The sequence below is a fragment of the Gossypium hirsutum genome, chromosome D07 (assembly GCF_007990345.1).
Source record: "Gossypium hirsutum isolate 1008001.06 chromosome D07, Gossypium_hirsutum_v2.1, whole genome shotgun sequence".
In the NCBI taxonomy this organism is placed as follows: Eukaryota; Viridiplantae; Streptophyta; class Magnoliopsida; order Malvales; family Malvaceae; genus Gossypium; species Gossypium hirsutum.
This window is the reverse complement of record NC_053443.1, coordinates 16,034,517-16,047,153: the sequence shown is the minus strand read 5'-3', so window position 1 is coordinate 16,047,153 and position 12,637 is coordinate 16,034,517. Positions and strand designations below refer to the sequence as shown.

General features: G+C 34.2%; 1 protein-coding gene across 1 annotated transcript; it reads right to left on the bottom strand.

Annotated features, from left to right (window-relative positions):
* Nucleotides 1–11,796: 11,796 nt before the first annotated feature.
* LOC107919338 (uncharacterized) lies at nt 11,797–12,381 on the bottom strand. Its single transcript, XM_016848814.1, has one exon. It carries the CDS (start codon nt 12,379–12,381, stop codon nt 11,797–11,799), a length of 585 nt encoding a protein of 194 aa, XP_016704303.1.
* Between the last annotated feature and the right edge of the window lie 256 nt (nt 12,382–12,637).

The window sequence follows — 12,637 nt, the reverse complement described above, 5'->3', positions numbered from 1 at the left end:
TTTTTAATTTTTTTTTCAAGGCAATGTTTTGTGTTTGGAAATTCGAGGAAACGTGCCCTAATGTGCTGGGTTTCGATTTTTTCGTTCGACTAAATAACCAAATATCCTTTTAAAATTTTAAAATAAGGCAATGTTTTGCATTTGGAAATTCGAGAAAATGTGCCCTAATGTGCTGGGTTTTGATTTTCTCGTTCGACCAAATAGCCAAATATCCTTTTAAAATTTTAAAATAAGGCAATGTTTTGCGTTTGGAAATTTGAGAAAACGTGCCCTAATGTGCTGGGTTTCAATTTCTCATCGGACCGAATAGCTAAATATCCTCTTACATCTTAATCCATGTTATTCAAGTTTTTAAGGATCGTATTTTTTTTAAAAAATTTCTTCAAAGTTTTCAATTTTCGACATTAAGACATTAATTAATCAGCTAGGTACCAATTTTGGGCGTTACGAGGGTGCTAACCCTTTCTCGTACGTAACCGACTCCCGAACTCGTTTTTCTGAATTTCGTGCACTAAACTCATTGTTTTAATAAAATTAAATTGTTAAAAACAACCATTTTAACGAGGTGACCCGATCACACCACATCAAAAAAAGATTGGTGGTGACTCCTTTTTTTCGTTTGAGTTTTCAAAATCCAAGTCGACCCCGTTTTCATCAAAAAAATGGCTTCAACATCTCTTAAGACTTATACACTAAAATCTTAAGATACAACTCCCTTAAAGTTTCTACCCAAACCTTAAGAATAAACCCTCTCTCAAAGAAAGACAAATAAGCAAACAAAGAAAACAATCCTCACAAGATCAAAATGTTTGCCAATTAAGCATAAATACAAAGAAGAACACTTAAGCTAAATGAATATAATGAAAGCTCACAAGTGTTTACAAGGAAAGGTATTAAAGAATTAAGCTCTAGGTTGTTTTGATTGATTTTTAAGCTTTTCACATTGCTCTTGTTATTGCTAAACCTTTGGAAGATGGTATTTATACCCTCTAATTGATTTCCAACTATTATAGTTGTTGTAGAAGTGAATATAGCCGTTGGAGATGAAATACCAGGTCTTTAACTTCACCTGCAGCAATGAGTAATTAATGCAGCAATGAGATGAAATACTAAGGGGTATTGATATTTTTTTGTAATTAATGCAGATTTTAATGAATGTTGGAGTAGGAATATCGATCCCTTAGGAAAATATATCGATACCTTAAAAAAATACTGATACCGGATCGATACCTACCAAGGTTTGAAAGAAACAGAATGTCAATTTGGTTTCGATTATCAGAGGGGTATCGATATCTTGTAAAATATCAATACTTAGACAAGTCCTGAAGGAATTCTAACTTGTTTGAAAATGGTTAAAACATATTTGAAAATGTTTGACTCAATTGAAACCATTTCAACTTGATTTTATCAAATTGCTCAACTTTACTTTTATTCAAAAACACTTTAATTTGTTATATCAAAACATATTATCCAATAAGGCTTAGTTTAACAAAACTCCAGATCCGAATATCTATATCGAACTAGCAACAACCACTGTTTTCAGAACATAAGAACATTATTAAGACTCATTCGTATACAATTTACCATCAATTTGAGCAATGAAAATTCCTATGCAAAGCCTTATACTTACAACTTATTGTTCATGCACCTTTTATAGACTTACTCTTTCAGAATTTAACATGCATAATAGTAATACTTACCTATCAATGGAATAGCCACTAATCATAACATAACCTTAGCTTTTAGATTATAGATAAAGATATACATCAAGACTTAAGGAAGGTATCAGTAATTTCCACTTAAGAAAGAGGAAGAGTAAGGAAAAAGAACCCCTTTCATAACACACTTTCACATATAAATATGACTCATCTTGCTTAGTGGAATTTAACAATTTTCATACGTATCAAAACTTGCCTTTTATTGACCTACAATTTTTGAGAAAAATATAAATAAGTTCCTTTCATCAGACTTATCAGGCTAAACTATATAGTTGGTTTCTAACCAGATTACTTAAAGTCTAACTAACACAATATCTATACAAACTAGGCGTACTATACCTTTAGCGAATACTCATCTCATATTTCCCTTTTATCCCTTAACACGAACATATCCTTAATATAGCAGAATATCATGAAATCAAAATCTTACTAACTCAAGTGGTGGTTACTATACGCCCACACGTATTTGTCAAAATGATCATTTGGGCGGATAACACCATGCTAGACAGACTGTTTACTAATATACACCCAAAATTTTAGATCCACCAGAATTGGAGTGTTACCGGTTCTCACAACTAAGTCTTTAAAACAAAGTTGGAAAATAAATGGACCTCAAAATCAAGTATTCAAGAAAAATGAACCTTATATCTAGGCCTTTAAAACAAAACTGAAAAATAAATGGACCTCAAAATTAGGCCTTTAAAACAAAAACAAACCTTAAAAATGGTCCTCTAAAATGAAATTAGACTTGAAAACTAGACTTGTAAAATGAAATTGGATCTAAATGGACCACAAAACTAAATATCTAAAGCATAAACAAACCTAAATGGACCTCAAGACTAGGTGTTTCAGATATAAACGGACCTCACAACTAGACCTCTAAAATAAAATTGGAACATAAAAAGACCTCAAATTTAGGTCTTTATAACAGAAAACAAACCTCACAACTAGGCCTCTAAAAAAACAAGGACATTACAACTAGGCTTTTAAAACAAATTTGGACCTCAAAACTAGGTCTTTAAAGTAAAATGAAACTTGAAAAACTATGTCTTTAAAGCACAAACGAACCTCAAAGGACCTCAAAACTAGTTCTTTAAAGCATAAAAAGGAATACAATAACACATAACATGAAACACCCCAAACCCGGCCTGGATGTTATGGCCGAATCTAGCGATGTCACATGGTAGTGTGTTTGAAAATCGTAGGTTGTGTTGGAAAACCGTAACTTTGCTTAAAACAATTTCCACTTAGAAACTTTTAAGAATTTCTTATTAATTCTAAAGTCGTGTTAATTAATCAGTAAAAAATTTTCAAAATGTTTAATCTATGCGGAAGCTTTTAAGGCAGTTTGCGTATTTGTGTATATTTTGTTAAAACGTTTGATTCATTTTGGAAACTCGATTATTCTTATCACTAACAGTTATAAACCAAAACAATATAAATCCTATATTCAAAATAAAAATCCAAAGAGGTCATTATTACCGTAAAATACCCCCAAAATAAAATCAAAATTATAATTAAGTACTAGGTTAAAATTAAATAGGTCGTGTGGCCACCGTTGAGTCCTCCGTCGCACCGATCCGCCTATGTCTGGGATTACCTGTACAGTCAAATCAGAAGGGAAAGTTTACAAAAACTCAGTGTGTAATCCCATATAAAGCAAACAAATAGAAAGCAATCACAGTCTGGTCTTAAGCCTTTTCAGTGTCAGAAACAATACCAGTTTGGGCTTTAGCCCATCTCAGCACAAAAGCAATCATGTGTTTGGGCCTTGGCCCATTACAGTAACAATAATCAATATACAGGTCCTACCCAGCCAGCCTCTACACTCTATCTCCGTCCAACCCTACACTCCATGTGGAGATATAATTAACCCACCTAACCCTACACTCCAAAGTAGTACCAAATGCGGCGCTAGACAGTAGTTGCAGTTGAGCTGCCAGTAAGTTAGGCTCGAGGCCTTTCAGTACACTTCTTCCAATCAATATCAATATCCAACCCAATGCAATGCATCATATAGTCATGTCATGGTATCATGTATAAGCATAATAGAGTATATAGCATGCTCAAAGTACAAACATACATATCTATCTCATATAGGCATATAACAATCTTTCAGTCATTTCAGTCAATTAGGGGTTTAAGTAAACTTACCGAACCTTCAATAGGTTCACAGTCATGTGGAGATCGCCCAAGTCGACTGTGAACCTTAGTAGTCAAACAGTAAAAATGGGCCCACAGGCCCATATTGCAAGCCCAAGTAGGCCCACACGCTCGTGTGGCCCACACGGCCCAACATGGCCTTGATCGTGTGGTTTATGCGGTCTGGCCTAATATTCTCACATGCTCGTGTGGTTAACCTGTGTGGGGCTCACGAGCCCGTATGGCCCACACGACCCAATTCGATCCGACCCATGGTTCACACATGGCTAGCCTCGTTGATCACACGCCTATATTCGATCACACGGCCTACCATAAGGGTGGCCATACACCCGTACGGCATCGACAATTACATTTTTTGACTTTTCGCCGATTTCTGTTTTCAAAGTTGTGTTTACACTTGAACAATTTTTAATGCGTTTGTATAATGGAGCACTCTAATACCTATCAATTGATTGAAAATCACCAGATTAATTCCTTGAAACGCATTCAAACTGAATAGGAACGAATAACTCATTATAATACGCAACCTTCAAACTTACCCACGACTCTAGAATGATCGACTAAGGTTCCACTTGCATTTGGTTTCTTCCTCCAAAATTCGATACTGTCCAACAAGATAAAGAAAATAAAAATTAGAACTCTAACGACAACCATTTGCCAAAAAAAACCAAGAACTCGCTTACCGAAACCACACGTACAAAACTGCCAAAGATAGAGGCAAGAAACACTATTACCATGGAATGGAGAGATAATTCGAGAGGGGGAAAAGATAAAAAGCAAAGAGGAACAATTCGGCACCCACAAAAACAACACAAAATCTCGATAGCATTTCAGGAATGGGTGTCCTAGTAGAGAAAAGAAGAAGCCAAATTTTGGAAAGAAGATCAAATACGATTCGACTAAGAAAAAGAGAGTAAGAAAAACGTTCAAAATTTAAGCAAGAACCAAAGGAATTTGATAGCAACAAAAGGGAAAAATCGGCAGAGAGAACCGAAAAGTAAAGAAGGGAGAACGGTCAGAAAACTGAAAGAATAAGAGAGAGCAGCCGAATTTGCCACAACCAATTTCGGTTCTATTCAACCTCCTTCCACCCTTATTTTTCTCCCCAAATCACTCCATCACAAACCCCTCAACCACCGAATTCACACCTCACTCAAACTCTTCAGAATTTCGGTCAAACTACAACACCCACACGACACAAACAGTAAAAATAAATCCCATTGTTTGCACAAGTACTCAAACTCCTAACCTCATGCTCATTTTCCCTCCACTTAACCATCAGACCAGCAGAACCATTCTAACATACTTCACCAACATTTATTTATAAGCCTATTGGTTAGTGATAGAGGTTTTATTCAATTAAAACTAAAATTTTTGTCCAAGTCAAGGCTTGAACCCAAGACTTCTTAAACACTCCCAAAACATATAACCACTGAATCTGACATATATTTGTGTCACAAACCTACAAAAATAAATGTATAAGGGATTTTTAGGGCGTTACATAACATCAATCATCACATTCACGTTGAGCTTTGACAATTTCATGCATCTACATGTCTTTCATGAGAATGTTCCATTTTTTCATTTTTTTAATTTCAAATGTTTTTATTTTTGATATGTGATTTTCATTTTTTCCAGTCAAAATTGAATGATCACATTTCACTCTTATGAGAGGAATCAAACCTTGTCCCTACACAACCCACTTTATTCCTAAGTTGGTTTTACCCTAGTTCAAGCTTAAAGCAACTAAACATTCATGGTTCAAAGCTTCCTTTCTCTAAACCTTCATCAATGGTAATCCAAACAACACTTACAGATTTCTAATTCTAAAAAATGGGTACTTAACTATATTTTATACTAATAATCTAATAAAAATTAAAAAGAAAGCTTCACTAACCTTAAAAATGGCTCACATTATAAGGGAGAAGAGCGTGCAAGATTCCTTTCTTCCTTTTGGTTTTACCTTTTGAAGAAGGAAGAAATGAAAAGAACACTTACATATTCATCTTTTTATCAATTTTCATTTTTTAGTTAATGTTAATTAAACTTAAATCTAATGGTTAGGAATAAACTTGGTAACAAATGATGGAAAATGATGGATAGGATCAACCTAATCCATTATTAAGGGTGAGTATTTAATTAAGTCGAGTCGAGTCGAATCGAGTAAAAAAATTTTAAGTTAGTCGAGTTGACGATTCCTATTTTAGCAACCGAATTCAATTTAAAATTTTTTCAAATTGAGTAAAAAATTTCTCAGTCAAATTGAGTCGAGTTAAAGAATCCAATTATTTATACTCAATGTTACGTTTACATGGACATGTTATTTAACTAGTAGACGAAGTACAATATTATTTAACTATATAAACAGTATAATGGTTTTTCCTTTTAACTTTAGAAAAGGTAAACATTTATCAAAACGACGTAGTTTTGCCTTTTAACTTTAGAAAAGGTAATCATTTATCAAAACGACGTAGTTTTTCCTTTTCTTATTCGGGTTTCCAGATAACTCAAATTGTGTAATTCATATTCGAGTTAAACTAAAAATTTTAAATTTTTATTCGAGTTGATCCGAATAACTGTAATATTTAATTCAAAATTTGAATTTTTTTATCAATTTTTTTGAATCGAATTGGATTTTCCTCACCCCTATCCACTATTTAGATTATAATTATGGTTTATTATCTACTAAGGACGTTGTTAAAACACTAACCTAATTTATCTAGTTCTAACTACTTGCAATTTAACCTTATTCATTAATGACGAACCTTCTAATTCAGTCCCTATACTAAACATAATAATTTATCTAATTTAATCACTTAGTAATTCGATCTTATAATTTCGTATACATCTAGTAATCACTCGATTAAAAGTTTTGACTAACTCGATTTAAGAAATTTGGTCTTGAAATTGAATTTTTCGACACCGACGAGAATTGAGTCATTACACCACATATTCTGGTAAAAAAGAATAGCAAATTTAGATACTTCAATCCTTGTGGGATTGACCTTACTCCTTATATTGCTAGTTCATATTCTGCTTAAGAGTAAGAATTTATTTTTAATGGATTCCACACCCATCACATCTTTGGTACAATCTGCTTAAAAGTCTTAATAATAGTCTAGCTTCTACCATAAGCTGTTTAGTTCAAAAATATTGAAAAATTGTCTTCTCACTTTGCTTAATAATATAAAACTTATTTTGGATTTAAAAAAATCTTAGCATTGTTACTAAGAGAGAATTGCATTCCATATTTTTACTATAGTGTCGAGCAACAAATATGTTTTGGAAATCATGAGTTGTATAGAATTAATGAGCTAAGCCATAACATGGCAGTTCTCCAAGTCCCATCAAGTAAAAGTGAGACTATATGGCTCTGGTGTTTTCAAATCACTAGTGATGTAACCTTGCATTCCTCTAGCTTTGCTGAATAATAAACATGATGAAGACCGTGCAAGATAGATGTTCTCATCAAGTTCATGGGGCTAATCTGTAATGAAGGGTTATCAGAACCAGAATCAACAATTTTTTATTGTCTACCATTTTATAAGTGCAAGAGAAGGGGAAAAAACCAAGAAGATTCCTTAAAAGAAACTTTGGGCCGTTAATAACCAAAAACAAAATTTACCCAACAAGCTAAGGAAAAAAAATTCTAACTAGCCCTAAATAACACTAGGGACAAATGAGGAGGGTCGAAAGGAACCCCGGCAGAGTAACTTACACGCACTAGCACATAGGAGACTCATAAAAGCTTAGAGAGGCGTGTGAGGCTCACGCATAGGTCTCCTGGGCATCAGATTGGAAGGTTTCACTAACGATGACGTTCCGACCTCCTTAGTGTGGACGGTGAGAAAAAAATGGGTCGAAGTGGTAATTAATAAAATCTAAATATAGGGTTTATGATATTTTTGGAAAAAATGAGAAAATTTGAAATTTTTTTTCTTTGATTCCATGTTAAAATCAAAGTGGACAACAGTAGGATAGAAGAATTGTGAAGAATTTCTCACTTGATCATTTCAATGAGTAGAATTTATAGGCAATTTATACACTTTTAATAAGAAAAAAGAGAGGAAAAACAATATTGTAACCCCTAACCATCAGCTAACTTTATCCTAAAAATCTATGGATTACTCTATAATTGTAGAAAATTGATCAATATTTGGAGAAATAAAACAAATAAAATGATAAAGAATATAATGAAAAGAGAAATAATTTTTAATGGAAGAAAGAAAACACCCTTTCTAATAAATTTTTATTTCACTCACACTTAAAAATTCTTCATCACATACAACTCTTTATATAGGAGTTGTAAGTGACTATTCATCTACATAAGGAGTTGTGACTATTCATTTACATAACTTAAATGGTATAGGAGTTGTAACTATTCATGTGTATAACTTTTTATCTTCAAGTCTCTTCACTCTTCATAACTTTTCATAATTTATTTGTGCAAGATTAATTTAATTATGTGCCAACAATGCCTCCTTTAAATTAAACTTGCTTCGAACTCCCAACCTTTCAACATTTTTCTTAAAGACTTGTCCACTTAGAGGCTTTGTGAAGATATCAGCCATCTGATCTTTTGTCTTGCAATATTCAACTTGAAGATCACCATTATTCACTAGTTCCCTCAAGAAGTGATACCAAATGCGAATGTGTTTCGTCCTTCTATGAAGAACTGGATTTTTGTGACCGAAATAGTAAAACTATTGTCACAAAAAAAATCGTTGACTTGCTCTGCTTCTGCTTAAGACTCTCCAAAATTCCACGTAACCAAATCAATTGGCATCCTGCATAAGATGCAGTGATATATTCAGCTTTTGTAGTTAAAAGCGCCACAACTGATTGTTTCTTTGAGCTCCATGAAACTGCACCACTACCAAGGTGAAAAACATAACCAGAAGTGCTTCTGCTATCATCAATGCTTCCTGCTAAATCACTATCCGTATAACCAATGCGATCAACTAATGTATTAACTTTATAGAAAATTCCATAATCAATGGTTCCCTTCACATATCTCAATATTCTCTTGGTAGCCTCCTAGTGATTGGAGTAAGGTTTCTCCATGAATCTACTCACCAAGCTAACAGCATACACGATGTCAGGCCTTGTCGAAGTCAGATACATCAACTTCCTAACCAAACTTCTGAATATGGTGGAATTGACAAGCTTTCCTTCACCCTCTTTAGATAACTTCAGACCTGTAATGCATGGAGTAGAGACTGGATTCGCATTTTCCATCATGAACTTTTTTAGAACTTCCTTTGCGTAGCTCTCTTGTGAAATAAAAATTCCTTTCTCGGATTGATGAACTTCAATGCCAAGAAAATCATGAAGTTCTCCCAAATTTGTCATCTTAAATTCTACTATCATTGAGTGCTGAAATTCTTTCAACATCTTCACATCGTTTCGTGTGAAAATAAGATCATCAACGTAGACACTTACAACCATGAATCTTCCTTGAAAATTGCCTTTGATGTAGAGAGTATTCTCATATGGAGATTTCTGGAATCCACACTTCTGAAAATAAGAATCGATGCGGTTGTACCAAGCTCGAGGTGATTGCTTCAACCCGTACAAAGCTTTCTTCAACTTGTAAACTTTTTCTTCTTCTCCTTTTCTTGACAAACCCTGGTGGTTGATTAACATAGACTTCTTCTTTGAGAACACCATTCAAAAACGCAGATTTTACGTCCATTTGGAACATTTTCCAATTGTTTTGGGCAGCAAGAGAAATAAGTAACCGAACTGTCTCAAGTCTTGAAACTGGAGCAAATACCTCTATAAAATCTTCTCCTTCCTTTTGCTTGTATCCTTTTGCAACCAGTCTTGCCTTGTAATTGTTGATAGAGCCATTCGGATTCATCTTTGTCTTGTACACTCATTTGACTCCAATTGAATTCTTGTGTGGCGACAAATCTGTGAGCTCTCATGTATCATTGTTTTCAATTGAGCAAATCTCTTCTTTCATGGCTTTCCTCCATATTTCTTCTTGATATGCATCATCAAAAGAAATTGGATCTTCTCCTGCAAAGAAGGCAAAGAATACAGCATCATTTTGCACAACTTCATTAGTTACATCATATAACTCTTGGATGCTTCTCGTTTTTCAGATCAGGTTGAATGAAGAAAAATTTGATGAAGAACTTGGGGAAGTAGGAGGATTTCCTACTTGAGCATCATCTTCAGCATTCTCAATTACTGCCTCTTTTTCTTCTTCAAGTTCAAAAGGAAAAATTGGAAAATTTTCCTTTTCAACTTCCATATCTTCAAACATGGAATTTTTATCAAACCGAACATCTCGACTTATCACAATCTTCTTTGTCACCGAATTGTACAACTTGTATGCCTTACTTCTTTCACTATAGCCAATGAAAATTCATTTCTCTGACTTGTCATCCTACTTGCTTCTCATTGCATCTGGAATATGAGAGTAAGCAACACTCCCAAATACTCTAAGATGACGAACACTAGGCTTTGTACCATACCACGCCTCATGTGGTGTGCAATTCTCCAAGCTTCTTGTCAGTAATCTGTTTATAAGATAAACTGCACAGGAAACAGCTTCAGCCCAAAATCTTCTTGATAACCTCTTCTTTTTAAGAAGACATCTAGCCATTTCCATAATTGTTATGTTCTTTCTTTCACACACACCATTTTTCTGAGGTGTATGGCGGACTGTCATTTCATGCCGGATGTCACTATCTCAGCAATATTTCTCAAATTCTTTTGAAAAATATTCACCTCCACGATCTGTCCGCAAGGTGTTAATTTTTAGCCCAGTAAAGTTCTCCATTTCTGCCTTGAAATCTTGGAATCTCTGAAAAGCCTCTGATTTTTCTTTGACACAATACACCCATAACTTTCTTGAGTAATCATCAATGAAAGAGATAAAGCAACGATTACCTCCCAAAGATGAAACTGTCAATGGACCACAAAGATCCGAGTGAATAAGTTGCAATGGTCTTCTTGCTTTCCACTAGGATTGAGAAGGAAAAGCAATTTTGTGTTGCTTTCCAAGCTGACGTGCTTCACAAACATCATCAAGCTGATCGATTTTTGGTAAACCTTTTACCATCATTTTCCTTGAAAGCATCTCCAAATTTCCATAGTTCAAATGTCCATATCTATCATGCCATAACTTTGAAACTCCTTTATGAGCACCAATAAAGCAAGACATATTCTGATTTTGAAGGGTGAGAGAGAAAAGATTATTTGATGCAACTCTAACTCTAGCAACAACCTGATTTTTTCTTGACAAATAGCAAGCCATGTCACGGAAATGAATATCATACCCCTTCTTCAAGAGATGCCCAACGCTAAGCAGATTATTTTTAAGACCAGGAACAAAATAAACTTCAGACATTTTCTCTACCCTTCCTTGCTTTGTTTTGAACTCCAACTCACCAACACTACTAACTTTGTAAGCTTTTCCATCTACTACTTTTACTTCTTCACAATCAGATTCAAAGAACTTCGAAAATAAATTTTTGTTACCAGTCATATGCTTGCTAGCACCACTGTCTATGTACCAGACATCATCAATCTCTCCACCATGAGATACGAACAACAAAGTTTCTTGCTTTTGCTTTTGATTATTTTGTACTATATTAGCTTCATTTTTCTCTTCTTTCTTGTACCAGCATTTACTTGCCAAATGACTAGGTTTGCGACAATGATAACATTCAAAATAGCCACGACCTCTTCCTCTTTGATTTCCACGTCCACATCCTCTTTGTGATCCTCTAAAATTTTGAATTTGGTTGGCTTATTTCCATCCATTCTCCGTGCTTGCATCTTTACCTCTTTCACGAGCATTTGAGCCTCTTCCTTTAAAATTTCTTCCTCTTCCACGACCACAATCTCTCCCTCTTTGATTTTTAAAATCTCCCTTCTTCTCATTTAGAGACAACTTTGATTAGAGTGCTTGATCTAGATCTACTTCCTTCTTCTTCTTGTTTAATCTTTCTTCATGGGCTTGCAATGAACTTGTGAGTTCATCAATAGTTATGGTACTCAAGTCCTTTGATTCTTCAATGGCTACCACAATGTAGTCAAATTTGGAATCCAAAGAATGAAGGATTTTCTCAACACCACGAATATCATCCATAGTTTCACCATTTCTTTTTAATTGGTTGACTATGGACAAAACCCGTGAACAGTAATCAGAAATTGATTCTGACTCTGTTTTTTGCAATCTTTCAAACTCCCTTCGAAGAGTTTGCAACCGAACTCTTTTCACCTTTTCATCTCCTTTGAATGAATTTTGTAAAAACTTCCATGCTTGTTTTGCCGTGGTGGCACAAGCTATTTTTTCCCAAGCCGCTTCATATGATTGAACTCCTTGATATATCCAAAATAAGGCTTGTTGATTTTTCTTCCTTGATTTTCTTAGACTCTCTTTTTGAACTTGTGTTAATCTTTCTTCTTCTTCAGCCTCAACTTCATTATAACTTTTTTCAACAGTCTCCCAAACTTTTAGAGATCCAAGAAGAGCCTTCATTTGGGTACTCCATTTGCCATAATTTTCTTTGGTTAATTGGGGAATGGAAGAAAGAGGAATAGAATTGTTCATTTCGATCGAACAAGGCTCTGATACCAATTTGTAGAAAATTGATCAATATTTGGAGAAATAAAACAAAGAAAATGATAAAGAATATAATGAAAAGAGATAATTTTTTATGGAAGAAAGAAAACACCCTTTCTAATAAATTTTTATTTCACTCACACTTAAAAATTCTTCATCAAATACAACTCTT